Consider the following 13,719-nt stretch of genomic DNA (forward strand, 5'->3'; position numbering starts at 1 on the left):
GCCAAGGATAAAATTAAGCAGATGATTGCCTCTTCTACCAGAGCTGGTGATTCACATTTACTGGCTGTGATTTAACGTAACGTTGCTAATTAACATGGAGAAATCATGAAAGGGACCAATTAGATCCTGCTACTCTAATCTCTGTCAGTTTAGAATGCTGCAAACTCAAAGCTGCTGCCTTTGCTTAAAAGGACTTTCCCCAAGGCTGCTCGTCTCCACCCAGCTACTTTCACGACAGAAAGCGGTGGCTGCTTTTTTCATAGTATAGCAATTATGGTCTTGATCAGTGTCCAAGCTGTGAGAGCAGTCTCCAACATTAGTGTTGATGACCACTAACCTCTGGAGCGTGTTAAACAGCTTTATCTAATGGAAAGGGAGCTCTTAACTTTGTGCCAATAAAAAAAGGGGGACCTCACAAATGATGAGCCCACACAGCTCAATATTAAGGTGGGTGACATCAAGCTAGCAATAAAGAGTGAGTGATGATATTATTTAAAAAAAAAACAACAATGTTGTAACAGACTGGCCTAAAAAACTACAGTGTGTGGTTGAATCATTGTGTTTATGGATATTTGCATTTTCAAGATTGGTTTAAAACTGCTGTTAAAGGTCCCACGGCATGAAAATGTAACTTTGAGTTTTAACATTAATATGAGTCACCCCCAGCCTGCCTATGGTCCCCCAGTGGCTAGAAATGGTGATAGGTGTAAACAGAGCCCTGGGTATCCTGCTTTGCCTTTGAGAAAATGAAAGCTCAGATGGGCCGAAAAAAAGTTTATGTTGGCTTCAGATCCTTTTTACAGAACAATCAAAATATCAGTGAGTCGTGTCTCTTTTTCTGAAGCCTTTATTCATGCCAGTAATTTCAAATGTAAACGGACTTTTCAAATAGCATTTTAACTGACAGACATTAGACAGTAATGGCTATCAGTAGCGATACATCAAGTTATCTTTCTTTGACTTGACTGCTCCACTTTTGTTACATTCCCATGATGCATTGTTGCAAGCTGGCAGTTGATGCTTCAGTGAATACCTATTCCCTTTCCATACCAATAAACCCTGATTAAGATTTTTCCGAGCAGAGATGCATTAAGATAAACCATTGGCTAATGGTTTGGCTCTCATCAAGTAACAATTTACATTTTATTTCTTTGTTAACACTTATCTTATAAAATCTGCTAATTAATCTGTGACTGACATCTCCTTAAACATAATGAAACCTAAGAGAGAATGAAAACATCTCCACTAAATGGATCAAATTGTAAATGAACAGCCTGGTAAATAATTAACCAAATATGCAAGGGTGATAAATTATAGCTGAATTACAACCCAGTCCATCATCCCTCCATATTTTTCTCTCACATCTTCTGAATCCCAGAACATTTGTCAATCTGCATCTGTCTACTTTTAGAGCTAGTATTCGTCTTTTGATGCTCTATGTGCACACGCACACACATGCACGCACACATGCACACACACGTCTTTGCTCTCTCCTGGGGGATGCAGCAGCTCCCCACTGAGTCATCTATGATAATGTTTGGTTCCTGTGGGACTTTGCTACGCTCTCACTCTGCCATTATTATTCACCCCGCTGCAGTCCATCTTCCCTCTTCCTGACTGTGCGTGTAACTTTCTGCCTCTGTTTCTCATCATATGCTTCCCACTGTATCTGGCCTTGCTGACTGAGCCACATCCTTCACTTTGTCTGAGTGGCACTGGAGGCTGCTTTCTCCCAAACTGCCAACAAGAAGAAGAAAAAAAGAGGCACTTACGGCACTGCCTAATGTTCCACTGTATTCAGGTTGATATATGAAACACTCCGTTATGTAGATGAGGTCATTAACTGGGCTAATTAATGCATCAATTATAAAAATATTAAAAAAAAGTTCTAATTTACATGTTTTCATATAACTTCATTGGTAATAGATGGAAACTTGAGTATAAATGGCTTAAATTCACTATCAATTATTTTTGCTGAATTATGCTGGACGGAGCTCCACAATGTAATCAAATTATTTTCTTAACAGAGGCTTGCTGTGGTGAGTCTAGGAAGTTCCCATTGTGTCTGATTTTTAAGTAACTGTTTTAGGGCTAAACTAAATATTTTCATTATAATTCTTTAGGTATTTTTCCCCCCATAAGTTGCTATACTTTAGTTCCAGGTAAGATCTTCAAATAGATTGTTTTGCTCTTCAACTCCTAAGGAAAATATCTGGTTCGTTAGCTGCTAAATCTTTACAGTATGTTGAAAGAATATTTGATGATGTGCAGGTAGTGTACGGTGGATGCATCACTGCTTTACTGCTTGAAACAGCTGCCTGCTCCAGCTAGAAGCAGTAAGAGTAAAGCAAAACAGTAGGCCTTAAAATCAAAACAATGAGCTGAAAGTTACTGAAATGCTCCATAGAGCTGAGGTGAAATCCAGAATCAGGCATTAATACTCAGCAGATTCATCCCCACGAGTGACCCCATTCCCAATACAGTCATTTGATTAATTATTAATATAAAATATTTACAACACCAGCATCAAGTACTTTACCATAGCACTACCAAGTTGCTATTGTCCATTTGCCACATTTTTTCAGTTTTTATGTTGCAACTTAATAGCTTTTTAAATAAAAATCTTAGTCACAAGGTCAACAAACAATACTTAAGGGATTTTCACATCAACATCTGAAGCCATTCACTGACATTTTTAAAGTTGCAAATTCTGTCCTCATCGTCTCTCATGTCTTGCCTGTGGCTAAAGAGTCCACAGGGAGAAAGTGGATTTATTATATGAAAACGTGTGGGTAAATATCCGTAATGATGAACCACCCATGCAAAATGTCCTTTGCCCTACACAGCCTGAGACATAATGTCCGCTCAGCTTGACCTCAGCTCCGGGGCACGGCGTATTCACTGAAGCATCTCGCAGCACTGTAAAATGACACAGTTTTTCCTCAAACGCCTGCATGACCAGGAGCGAGATGGGTCTCGTTTAGCGCAGACAGGAGGACATTGATGGTCAAAAAGACGCTCAGCAGAAGTAATAAACAACCTTACTCCGGCGGTTTTTGTTGCCAACTGATTTCACGTTATCTTTGCCTCAAAAGTGAGCATACATTTAAAAAAGTAATTAGCAAGTAATTAACAACTGATTCAAAACTCATTTACAATATCAGATATGAAATATGGACAAGAATGCTAGACACTGAGTTTATGCCTTAAAAACGTTAAGAAGTATCATGGAAATAAAGTCAAAATTTTGAATATGTTTGGCTGCTCAAATTATTTTAGGATGACAACCTACACATGCACTATATCCTTGCCTGAGGCATATGCAAAGTTGAACTCAGTCAACAATGTTTTTCTTCAACAATTATGCTAAAAATAGTTACCAATACATTTCTCTCTATTTCCAGCGGGTTATGCATGTGTGTCATGGTAACACACACACACGCGCGCACACACACACACGCACACACACACACACACACACACACACACACACACACACACACACACACACACACAGTATTATGTAGAAGCTGCCGGCAATCTCTGAGACAGTTTGATGAAGTTCCTTTGCCTCCCAAGTTTACTCTCTCACAAAACTTTCACTCCTCTGTAAAAGGAGTGTGCCTTGTGTGGAAGTCTGAGAGCAAACTGTCTATCTGAACTAGCAGCTCACACTCTCTCAGGCCTCTGGGCCCAGCATTCTTTTGAGGATGAACAGATTAACAGCAACAACAATGTATCTGCGTTCATTTTACCAAAAAGTCAATTACATCTGGATTATACTGTAACAGCACTGATAAAAAAATACACATTAGCTCATGTGTAATGCTTTATCTTGCTGCAAAATGTATTGTTTGTAATGAAACTGAGACTTCAAGCTTTGTACTGCATACAGACATCTCAAGTTGACAGAGGTGTTGTACAGACAGATTTGAGGGATTGTTTTTCTGCTCCGAGTTGTTGCACAGAGATATGTGCATCTGACAATGTACAACTTCCAACACAGTTTCAAGAAAATACTACAATATTCTGCTTCATTCTGCTACTGACAGTGCCTGTCACACACTGGGTTTTTCATCACATTTCAGCACTGTCAAGCTCACAGCAAGTGACCACAACACCAAATGAGTACAGGCAAAAAACAAAACAAAAAAAGTCTACTGCCATGCGAGCAGTTCTGTTGTAGAGGCTGTGCTTAGGCACAGTGGTGCTTTGAGCTTAATGCTAACATGTCCAAAACGCTAACATGCTGATGTTTAGCGGGTAAAATGTTGACCACGTTCAACGTCTTGGTTTAGCATGTTAGATAATTAGCACTAAATACAATGTATAGCTAAGGACGATGAAATGTAAGTATTTTTGCATGTACTGGGACAAATTTTGACCTGATGATAGAAAGTATACAGTATATAGACAATAGGATGCATCCTCTGGAGATCATTAATATTCGTACAAAATGTCAAGACAACCATCCAAAAGGTGACATATTTCAGCCTGAACCAAAGTGGACCAACCAACCACCACACTGCTAGTGTGGCTAAAAACTGTCTACCTGGGTCAGTGGCACATTGCAAATCCATACTAGTGAATTAATCACGTATAGAACAATGCAACACTGCACTTCAAGTTTCTCGTAATGGCACCCACAAGACTTCACATTCACTTAAGTCTCACCTGAGATGTGGAATTATAGGCCTGATTGTGCTAATTATTACTGTGCCATCCTGGTTTGGCTCAGGAGATTTTCACTGTGGGGTATCGGGAGTTATTGCCAGTGTATGTTGTCACGCACGCACACACGCGCGCTCACACGCACGCGCGCGCGCACGCGCGCTCACACCCACGCGCGCACGCACACCCACACCCACAGCAGCAATTGTAAAATTACATTATGAGAAACATGTGTCCACAGACAATATGAAAAAGTTGCCTGAAATACTATTAATGTCCCTTAATGTTTTATTTGTTTGTCGTTGTTGACAGCCAAAAGTCAGCCTGCAGGGTATTATCACATGGCACACTAACAATTACATAAAATACACGGTAAGACTTTGTCTCCTGAAAATGTAACAAGAACAAAGCCTTTGAGTCCTATGGTTCACCTGTACTGAAGCCTACAGGCTAAACCATTCTGTGTCTTCAAGTTGAAATATACCTAACTCATAAATTATACATTCATACAACTTAAAAAAAAAACTGCAGCAAAACAGCATCAACAAAACCATTGAAAACAGCAACTAACAACTATTTTCATTAAGGATAAATCTGCTGTGGCCGGAATAACTAATACTAAGAGGTTTGTGCCTCTTTCTCACCTAGCTATCCTATCAAATAAAGGCGGAAACGCCAACAACAACAAAAAATCTTTAAAAAAGGATAAATTCACCAATTGGATTCTTGATCGAAACATTTAACATCTGGTCCATAAAATGCTTAAAATGTAAAAAGTAGAAGTAAAAAATAAAAAATCATTCACAATTTCCCAGAGTTGTAGTATTTAAATTACCCATTTTGTTTAAGCAACAGTTGAGCCCAAAGACTGGTTGATAGAAATCAGTACATTTTTGGCATTGCTTATAAGAGGATGTTAAAATAGCTGCAAATTATTAACTAATAACATTGCAGAACAGAAGACAATGTTTCTTATCTTTCTCAATACATATATTTTTAATGATTAACCAATAAGCCTTGCTGGTAGCTAATAACTACCGTTACATCTCTACACCGATCCACTCTCAGGACTGAGAGTGGCAGCCTATAATAGAAGCTTGTAGTGTTTTCGGGTAGAATAACGGTGCCTTGTGTTGCCATTGAGTGAGTGATCTCAAAGGTCTCATGACTCAGGTAATGTGTGTTTTGTCCCCTTCCTCAGTGGATGTTTTCATACTGTCTGTTATAACTTAAAACCCATTTTTTCCCCTCTTCAAATCCAATAAAACATCCATAACATGAATGTAGAGAACAAATACTGAGGTTGGATCTGTGCAAAAACAACAACACCTCTTCACAGAACCCATATCCATCAACAAAAGCAATCACAACACCATAACAGGAGATCTGGCCATGCCTATATGGAAGAAAAGAAAGAAAGTAAATGAAAGAAAGTAGATGAAAGCTTTAAGACACAGAAGGTTTGAGTAAAACAATCAGAGTGATCTGTTCCTATTATGTCATTGTATTACACCCTAATCTAATAAATCTCCAGATGATGGGAGAGGAGAGCTGCACCTGACAATAACCAATTTAAAGAGAGTTGAAAAAAAGTGAAAGGAGGGAGGAGGAGGGGTCTAGAGGAGTAATCACATTTAGGACCCGACATGAGGTGATACAATCCAATGTTAAAGACCTCATTAATCACTCTTCATTACACTTTTTTTTCTTTTAAAAAAAAAAATAAGATAGGGTCTGATGACCAGCCTGAGGACAAGTAATTAAACAAAACTTGAACGTTGTACAGCACGGTTCGAACTGTTCACACCTCATAATAGAGCAACATAACATGTCAGACTTAAGAACCCCCATAGTGCTAACTTACTGTGACATTGCCAACTAGTTCAACAGCTTGTGGAAAAATATGCCAAAAGCTAGCTCTGCCTGAAACATTCTAGAGCTTCTTTAATCTTTGTAATTGGCTCTGTGGCCAGAATGGACCAGAGTGTCCTTTGAGCAGCTCGTTGGGATCTACATCAGGAGGTTGTTGTTTGTTTTAAAGTCATATGGTCAAGATGCATTTCAAAGAATGACATTTGTTCATTTGGCAGAGAATTTTAAAATATCTTGCTCCTGCAGTACTTAAACCCATTAGTTGAAATCTGAATAAAAGTGGAGAATCCAGCATTTGTGTTTGGTTTCATTCAAGTTTTGTGAAAACTAATTGCAATGAGCAGCTGCTGATGCTGGAGCCTCCTGGTAGGACAATACAGACTGAAACCTGCTGCAAAATTCTCGTGTGTGCATGTATTGCTCCATCTTTTTTCCTTATGCTGCTCTATGTGCCTTTTTATATGATAGACATAAAACTAAGAAATATTACTGTTTATGACAAGAAGTTGGATAATGGGGAAACACCTGTGGCACAAACACTTCACCAGATTTATAACAAAATATCTGACCAATATACTCAAACATTGTTTTCCTACCTAGACAAGGCCATAAGGTTTTGGTACAATTTTTATTTTTTACATGGTTGGCCGATTCTGTGGAGAAGTAGTGGTGAGAAGCATTACGTAAATTAAAAGATTAACGCAATACAAAAACCTGTTTTGTGGTTGACCTGGCGTCTCATTTATAAACGTGGGGTAGGCACAAAACGGGGCTGAAAATGTGCGTACGCCACTTCCCACACGAAGGTTGTGATTTATAAAAAACAAACTTGACGGGAGAATGTGAAGTCCTCCACGCAAACTGACTCATGCGCACGTACTGCACATTTTGGAAGCAATGGGAATTGAAGAGGTGAACTGACGTCAGACTGCAGAAAGTAAATGTGGGAATAAAGTACTGATGCCTCACACACGTTTTTTTCTCTCCATATGATAATGTATACTTTATATTATCTACGTTGTCATGAAGATTAATCCAGCAGTGTTATTTGCGCTTGTACTGAGTGATAATTGTTTCATAAACACCTTGTAAAATCCAACTCAAATCTTCAATAAAAATTGGTTATTATTATTTATTTGACGCTGTCTCTCCGTATATATCTATATCCCCCACCCAGAGATATAATTTGAAGACGAACGTGTAAAAGGCAAACACACTTTTCTTCATGCAGGTTTTGTCAGCAATAGTATTAAAGTTTGGACTGATAACGAGGACATTAAGTTTAACGATTGTGCGAGATCTAACGGCTGTATTTTCAGACTTTGACATTTGATTATATCTACACAGCCATTTAGTAATTTACACTGTGTTCTGCCGTTATCTAATGGTAGGGTATGCAATCACAAATTGCTGTCAGCAAAAATACTGTGCTGACCCCCCCGTGCGTAACGCTGCATGATGGTACTGGCTCTGCAGGAGGACTAACCTCAAATGGAAGAATCAGGAGAGAAAAAGACTTCAGGGACCATGACGATGACTGGCTAATATGACGATTTAAATTCCCTAAAGCTGCGCTCTTGGATCTATGAACTGCATGTGGTCCAGTAGAGGGGACACCGTGCCAGGACCGTGCCATGCCGGTCCAAATACAGGTCTTTGCAACTCTGGTGGGAAACCGGCTGGTGTTTTATATAGATATTCTAATCTTCAACTTCATCGCTAAGACTTGTTTGGAGATAATATAGTTCTGGTTAAATCTTATCATATATCTGTTGGTCTGGTATATATCAAAGGTGACCCGAGTGCCGTAATGCCTGTGTCACGTTTACCTCCACTGTGCCAGAACAGGCCAAAATTACAATTTTATTTTCAACAATTCCGAGCGTCTGAGAGGTTTTTTGCTTTTTCTTCGCCAGTCGTCATGATTCGGCATCACAACATAACTGCCAGGGTCATTGACATACTGTACTTATCAGCATTCACGAGGTGCTATTTATGGTTAAAAATGGGCGTGTATAGGGCGGGATAAGAGGCTGATTCATGTACGCACATTTGTGGGTAATTTGTGATTTATAAAGGGAACATTTCTTATAGATGTGCGCGCACACGGTTTAATAAATCAGTTGTTTTTTTTTGCATCCGGCGTTTTGGGCTTTTGGGCGTATGTACACTTTTAGTAAGGATCCTAGGCACAGTTTTATAAATGAGAGGTGGTAACGAGTCTACCCTGGTTTTCTGACCACGGTCGGAAATGAAGAAAGCAGAAAAGGTTAACACATTGAACACTTTAAATTAAACAGCATATTAACGTGCCCTTTTTGCCCTGTGTGCGCTGATGCGTTCAACTGTTGACATTTCTGAATGCCTTCCTAGCGTTGCTTAGTAAAAGCGGGCTTTCCACACAAAAATACAGCCTATGTGTGTCATTAATATGAGAAATCATTTTTTGATTTTAACTGCGTTGGGCTTGGGCCGAGGTCGGTCATGGCTCTGTCGGATGCGGGCCGGGCTTGGACAGAAATATTCGGGCCGATCCGGATTCTAGTGTGTGTGCGCGTGTGTGTGTGTGTGTGTGTGTGTGTGTGTGTGTGTGTGTGTGTGTGTGGGCATCTCTCACCGTTTCTCCTTTTTTTACACAGACCAATCATGACCCATTTGCCATGCCAAAAAGCCGGCATATCAAATTCACATATGTCAACAAATGTGCGTGAATTTCTGTAAAACTCAGATTTATTTTCAGAGAAGATGAGAGAAGCTCAGACTTAGCCGCTACCCAAAAAAGTTGTCCTTAAAACAAGTTGACATTTGATCACGTCTTTCAAGACAGAAAATAGACACCTAAAAAAACAAAATATCTAATTAATTTGGCAATACAACTAAATTGTCACTAATTAGTTATGTCTAATTGTCCCAGAGGAGATGGAGTAGCAGCCTGGTGGATGTGAACCCCCAGAGACCAGTGCTGAAGGCATGATGGAGTGAGGTTGACAGATTATGGCAGATCACACCCGTGACAAAGTGCAGTGTGAAGTGTAAATCTGTGTTTCTTGTCTTTATGATTGGTGAAAGTGTGGCTGTTTGTCAGCGGCTGCCATTACTGGCTGTCTCCACTCACAGGCTGTGAGGGCTGCCACAGCCAGCAGCTACAGCTCCTCTCAAAGTCATCTGCAATCACTGGGATAGGCCAGCTGCAGGGAGACAGAAAACCTGAGTGTGTGCGTTTGTTTGTATGTGTGAGTGACATGACTCTCTCCATGTCTGCCTCTCATTATGCATGTGTATCTTGGGAGTGTGAGTGTGTGTGTGTGTGTGGTGTGGTGTGTGTTGTGTGTGTGGGTGTGTGGGTGTGTGTGTGTGTGTGTGTGTGTGGTGTGTGTGGTGTGTGGTGTGTGTGTGTGTGTGTGGTGATGCGTCTAAGCATAGTAGCTGAAACATAAAGGCTACCTTCGATGTGTGGGTTAATTTAAATAACCTGTGGATTCTTTGTGGCCTCAAAACTGGTGCTGATCAAGATGTTGCTGAGCACCATGAGATAAAAGCCCTGATTATATAATGGGGCTGCTCCCCAGTAGAATAAATATGTATGTACAACTGTTGTTGTAGCTTGACCATTTCCAGACAATGGTTGTTCTGAGGACATCATGTGCAGTGTGCCACAAAGAAAGTCAGGATGTTTTTTAAACAATAAACCCAAAATAAATCAGTGTTTTTAAATTCTAATTAAGGGGAATTTCATCAGAGTGGAGGCATCATAACAGACAGTGAATTGGTGTGAATATTGCCCAGCGTCTAGGGTAAACCATGGTAAAAATGTTGATAACAATTACCATTTTCATTTAAAACATCATTATTATCACGGTGGATTAGCCCGGTGTGGAAACCGCGTGTTCCCAGCTTCATCTGAGTGTCCTGAAGTTGCCGCATGGGCGCACTTAGTTCTGGTAAATAATGTTTGTAGTACGTCACATGCTTCTTAATGAGCATTATTATTTACTTATATTTTAGAACCACATCCAACTTCACATCAAATACAACTTCATGGTTATGTTAACTTAATGTTTGAGTTGTAAATAAATCTTCCTGGATCACAAAGTCAGACATTTCTGGTTCAAGTTCTTACCGGACACCCTACAGCCGGCCAGTTTTTTAGTAGCCTAGCCAGTTTTTATATATATGTCTATTGCCTATATTTTTTGTTTAATAATAAACACTGTTTCATTTTTTGAAACTATTTCAGCTTGTGTAGGCCTATCAGTGCTTTCTGAACATAATGAACACACTTTTAAAAATACCGTGATAATACCGAAAACCGTGACCATTTTGGTCACAATAACCGTGAGGTTAAACTTTCATACCGTTACATTCCTAGCGCCTACAGTAAGACGTTGACAGTCATGACATAGACGAGTTTGTAAGCTCTGTGTGATTACACTCTATTACTTAAACCACACTTTAATACAACTGATGGAGAACGTGACCGCAAGGTGACCCATAAATGAACTCTCTTTCACAAAACCACCGACAAACAGGCACTTGACTGCAACAAACCACACAAAAACATGTCCTGATTTGCACTCAATCCCAATATGAAACCACAACCCCAACATTACAGACTCGCTCAATGAAAGAGCCATGGCCTTTTTCTTGCCACTTTATCCAAAAAAAAAATCCATTCGACCCCTCCCTTCCTTTCTTTCCTTTATTTATCCCATTTTCTGCCCTACAGAGACCTTTCGGAGAGGCAGAGAATCCCATCAGCCGGTAACACAGCGTGGCCAATGGCCACACAGGAAGCTTTTGATTCCTGCTGGAATGTCCTGAGCTTTGGAAAACTGTCAAACTCAGTGGACATAATGTTGGTGTTACAGCACAATAGCACTGCTTCAAATCAATTTAGCACGCAAGCCCACTGCTGAAAACTTCCTCATGTTAATGTAGTGGTTACTCATGAGCAAACTGACAATTTAAGAAAGTTAAAAGTAAATGATAAAAACAGAAATTGTCCAATTAGACGAGAATAATGACTTTCTTACCGAGTTTAGGTCCAGGCTGGTTTGCACCCACTCCTTGGCATCGTTATATTCTTCCATCAGTCCCATTATATATAGCGTGTCCAGTGAGTCAATGATGGAAGCACCTCTCAGGCCACCTGGAAAATGTACAAAACAGTTATTTGGTGCCTGTTCAAGCCGAAACACAGTGTAGTGTTGGGTACCGTTCACATTTTCAGCAGTACCTGAAAAAGTGTGCCAGTACCCAACGGTACTTTTTTCCGGTATTTTCCCTAATAACAACAACAAAAATTCCATTTGTAAAAAATAATTCTAAACCTATTTGTCCCATTGCAACTAGCAAGTTCTTTGTGGAATAAAATCCTAAGTAACATTCGTTCTATCACAAGAAAAGTACATTTTAAAAAGAAAGTCAAATCTTACTTTTGCTTAAATTATTTATCATGAGGTTTTTGATTGTATGTTGAAAAGTGGTCAATGTGAGCAATCTTAATGGTTGCCATGTAATATATAACTGTTTCCAAGATACAGTATTTCTTTATTTGCTTGGTTTGCTATTGTTTTTATTTAATTTTAATAGTATTGTTTTCCTTTTATTTAGCAATTAACTTTGTAAGCATATATTGTTGTATTTTGTTCTTTCCTTTCTGTATACGTTATGTAAAGTTAGAAAATTGTCTGATTAAATGTTGTTTTGGACCCCAGGAAGACCAGCTGGTTGTCTAGGCGTCAGCTAATGGGGTCTTTATATTAAATATTAAATTTTTTCCATTTGCTCTTTAATGTTTTATGATAAGAACTTTGAATTGCCTTGTTGCTGAAATGTGCTATAAAAATCCAGTTGCCTTGCTCGACAACCACAGCCTGTCAGTCTGTGACCAGGGCATAGTAAACACTGGTGTGCTTGTCTGTCTCGGAAGTGTAAAGTTATATGCACCGCGATCTCGCCATTATGTTACGTTGCAGTAAACGCTGTCTGCGTGAAGTTTTCAAAACTGTAACCATACTTGCGACCGCTTCACCGGCATTGCCGTGACTCACTGTGACTTCAACAAACTGCTGAGGCAACGTAGTCTCGGTCTGTCCACACCGCACCTCTGCGTTTATGTGTGTCAGAACTGAGTCCCACTCTCTGTGAAACATGAGGAGAGGACAGAGAAAGTACCTAAACTTGGCACTGCTTGATTTAACGTGAATTGGTCCTCGGTAGTACAGACTTAATTCTGCACTTGTGTACTGATATTGTGAGAACATTTTTCACCTCAACAAGAAATGTTGTCAGGTTTTAATATTGTGAGATCTCGTGGGATCACACCTCTACTTCTGACGCATTAACGATTGATCAATGTGCAACAGGAATCCGATGATTGACAAGAAATGTGGGGCACTCAATCAGTTACCACCTACGTTTACCACTCGGGTCGTTAAAAATGACTTTTCTCGCTCCACATGAACTAGTATCTGCTTGGTCTTAACATGACTTTAAGTGTTTTTGTGTTAGTTGTAAACTGATAAAGTGCTAACAGCATGTTGTGTTTTTCTGTATTCTTTTTTTTAACAGTTCATCACAGCGAAGAGAAGCTACAGTTTTTCAATCACTTATCCCTGAGGTGGTGAAAGAACCCACCCAGATGGTGTTTCCTTTGTAGAAACATTCCACAATGCCAAACCAGACTTGTGTTTACATCAAAAACGTCAAATTCAGAAGAGTTTTACAGAGACTTAAAAACAGGAAAGAAAGTATTGTGTTCAATAAATAGCTAACAATTTATTATTTACTTGACTGTTACTGTACAAACTAGTTCTAGGAAGGTGGATATGTACTCAGATTTAACCCCAAACCTTTAATGATTCTGATTAGCAACAGTAACTTGACAACATCTGAGATTCAAAGTAAAACGTTAAAGTCCCTTCCATGCTGACCTTCTGTAATTGCTGCAGTGATGTTGAATGATGATACTAAAACTGCTTTGTGGGGTCTAGATAAAAAGCATCTTCTCTATGAGATTAAAAGCATCAGCTTCAAAGCATCAGTCAATGTAGTGTAACATTTATGCCAAGTCATTTAGAAATCAACCACCAGAGGGAAGGAAAAGAACTGAAACACATTGTTTATAGCAAACATTTAGCAGATGTTCCTGGATTACACACCCTGAGTGTGTTT

The 13,719-nt window shown here is 39.4% G+C and overlaps 1 protein-coding gene and 1 long non-coding RNA gene across 3 annotated transcripts in view; one reads left to right on the forward strand and one right to left on the reverse strand.

Annotated features, from left to right (window-relative positions):
- Window positions 1-13,719, reverse strand: part of LOC116690453 (mannosyl-oligosaccharide 1,2-alpha-mannosidase IA) — a 197,550-nt gene that overhangs the window by 69,275 nt on the left and 114,556 nt on the right. For both annotated transcript variants that reach the window (XM_032517443.1, XM_032517444.1), the window contains exon 3: window positions 11,577-11,692. In XM_032517443.1, coding sequence (XP_032373334.1) covers window positions 11,577-11,692 — 116 coding nt within the window. The remainder of the gene's footprint in view (window positions 1-11,576; window positions 11,693-13,719) is intronic.
- LOC116690493 (uncharacterized) lies at window positions 4,343-12,297 on the forward strand. The gene is made up of 3 exons (XR_004332268.1): window positions 4,343-4,353; window positions 9,439-9,450; window positions 12,222-12,297. It is a non-coding gene; the product is annotated as an uncharacterized LOC116690493 (long non-coding RNA).

This window comes from Etheostoma spectabile, chromosome 6 (genome assembly GCF_008692095.1).
Source record: "Etheostoma spectabile isolate EspeVRDwgs_2016 chromosome 6, UIUC_Espe_1.0, whole genome shotgun sequence".
NCBI classification, from domain to species: Eukaryota; Metazoa; Chordata; class Actinopteri; order Perciformes; family Percidae; genus Etheostoma; species Etheostoma spectabile.